General features: G+C 31.3%; 1 protein-coding gene across 1 annotated transcript in view; it reads right to left on the bottom strand.

The window, feature by feature from the left end:
- The window catches only part of TMEM237 (transmembrane protein 237), a 29,920-nt gene continuing 28,612 nt past the window's right edge, over positions 1-1,308 (bottom strand). The window contains exon 10 of the mRNA XM_012655112.1: positions 1-213. Within this exon, the coding sequence (XP_012510566.1) occupies positions 152-213 (62 nt within the window). The 3' untranslated portion in view covers positions 1-151. The remainder of the gene's footprint in view (positions 214-1,308) is intronic.

The raw sequence follows: 1,308 nt of genomic DNA, 5'->3' as shown, positions 1-1,308 counted from the left end.
TTTTAACATTTTTCATAATCTTGAGAAATGTTTAGTATTATATAATCAAAAAATCTATTACAAATGCACATATATACATCTTATAAAAATATATTTAAAAACAAAAATGGGAAAAATACTGGGTCATTATTCCGCTAAAGGTGAGTTGGCATTATGAAGAGGCTTTGATTGCTTTATCAGGATATTCTTCCACATCAGAAGAGAACATTAACGCTAGAAAAGAAAATGAACATGTACTTAAAAAGGTTTCCTAGGGCTCCAAAAAGTGTTTTATAGCTTATTAATAAACAGTCTTTTGAGACACTGACATAATGTATGGTAGGTGAAAGCCCTCAAGTACAAGTAAGAATTCTTGGTAGTGAAATCTGATTTAAAGTGAGTTAATAACAAATGCACAACTTTTATATTTTAAAATGTTCAAGTTTTAAATTTATTATGAACCCCAGAAAAAAATGAAACATATATAATGGAGACAATATAAGAAAATCTAACCAGGAAATTAAGTTACTTAGAGAATCCAGGATCATTAAGCAGCTAAAAGGTCTAATTCTACAGTGATCAGAAAATTTAAAATGTAGAGGACAGATACAGAGGAAGGATCTGGGACTAAAAACAGGTATATACCAGGATATTTTAAATGTGTTATCCCAAATTTAATCACCAAAACAATCCAATAAGCTAGATATTATCATCCCCACTTTATATTTACTTTTTTAATCCACATGTTATGTGACTCACATGGCTTGAAAAGAAAGCAGGATTCTGGGTATATTTACTAAGTAACACACTTTGTGATTTAGACTGAATACTGCACAACCCAGCTGAATGTAGCTTTGAGCCCAACCATTGTATAGAATGTCATTAGTTGACATTTCTACATTTAAACTATTACTTAGCATAGATATGTAATTTATTAAAATGCTGATAAATATAGAAAAAGAAAACCTTAAGAATCTAGTAAAATAAAGTCCCCTAAGTATTAGATGAAAAATTCTTTGAATAACCAAAAACTGTATCAAGTGAAAGAAAAAAAGTAAAATGCATAAAGCCTAAGAAGATTTTTTAAATACTTTAAATGCATCAAAAGGAATAAAGCAACACAATATTCAGTGGAGCAACAAGAGAATTACAATGCAAAATGGTACACTCATGAAGGGAAATGCACAAGAAAATTATATTCTTTGTCATAGGTTTTTTTTTTTTGAGACAGAGTCTCGCTCTGTTGCCGGGGCTAGAGTGCCATGGCGTCATCCTAGCTCACAGCAACCTCAAACTCCTGGGCTCAAGCGATCCTTCTGCCTCAGCCTC

Source organism: Propithecus coquereli, unplaced genomic scaffold (assembly GCF_000956105.1).
Source record: "Propithecus coquereli isolate 6110/MARCELLA unplaced genomic scaffold, Pcoq_1.0 Scaffold113, whole genome shotgun sequence".
NCBI classification, from domain to species: Eukaryota; Metazoa; Chordata; class Mammalia; order Primates; family Indriidae; genus Propithecus; species Propithecus coquereli.
The sequence above is the reverse complement of the archived record's forward strand: the minus strand, read 5'-3'. Positions and strand labels throughout refer to the sequence as shown.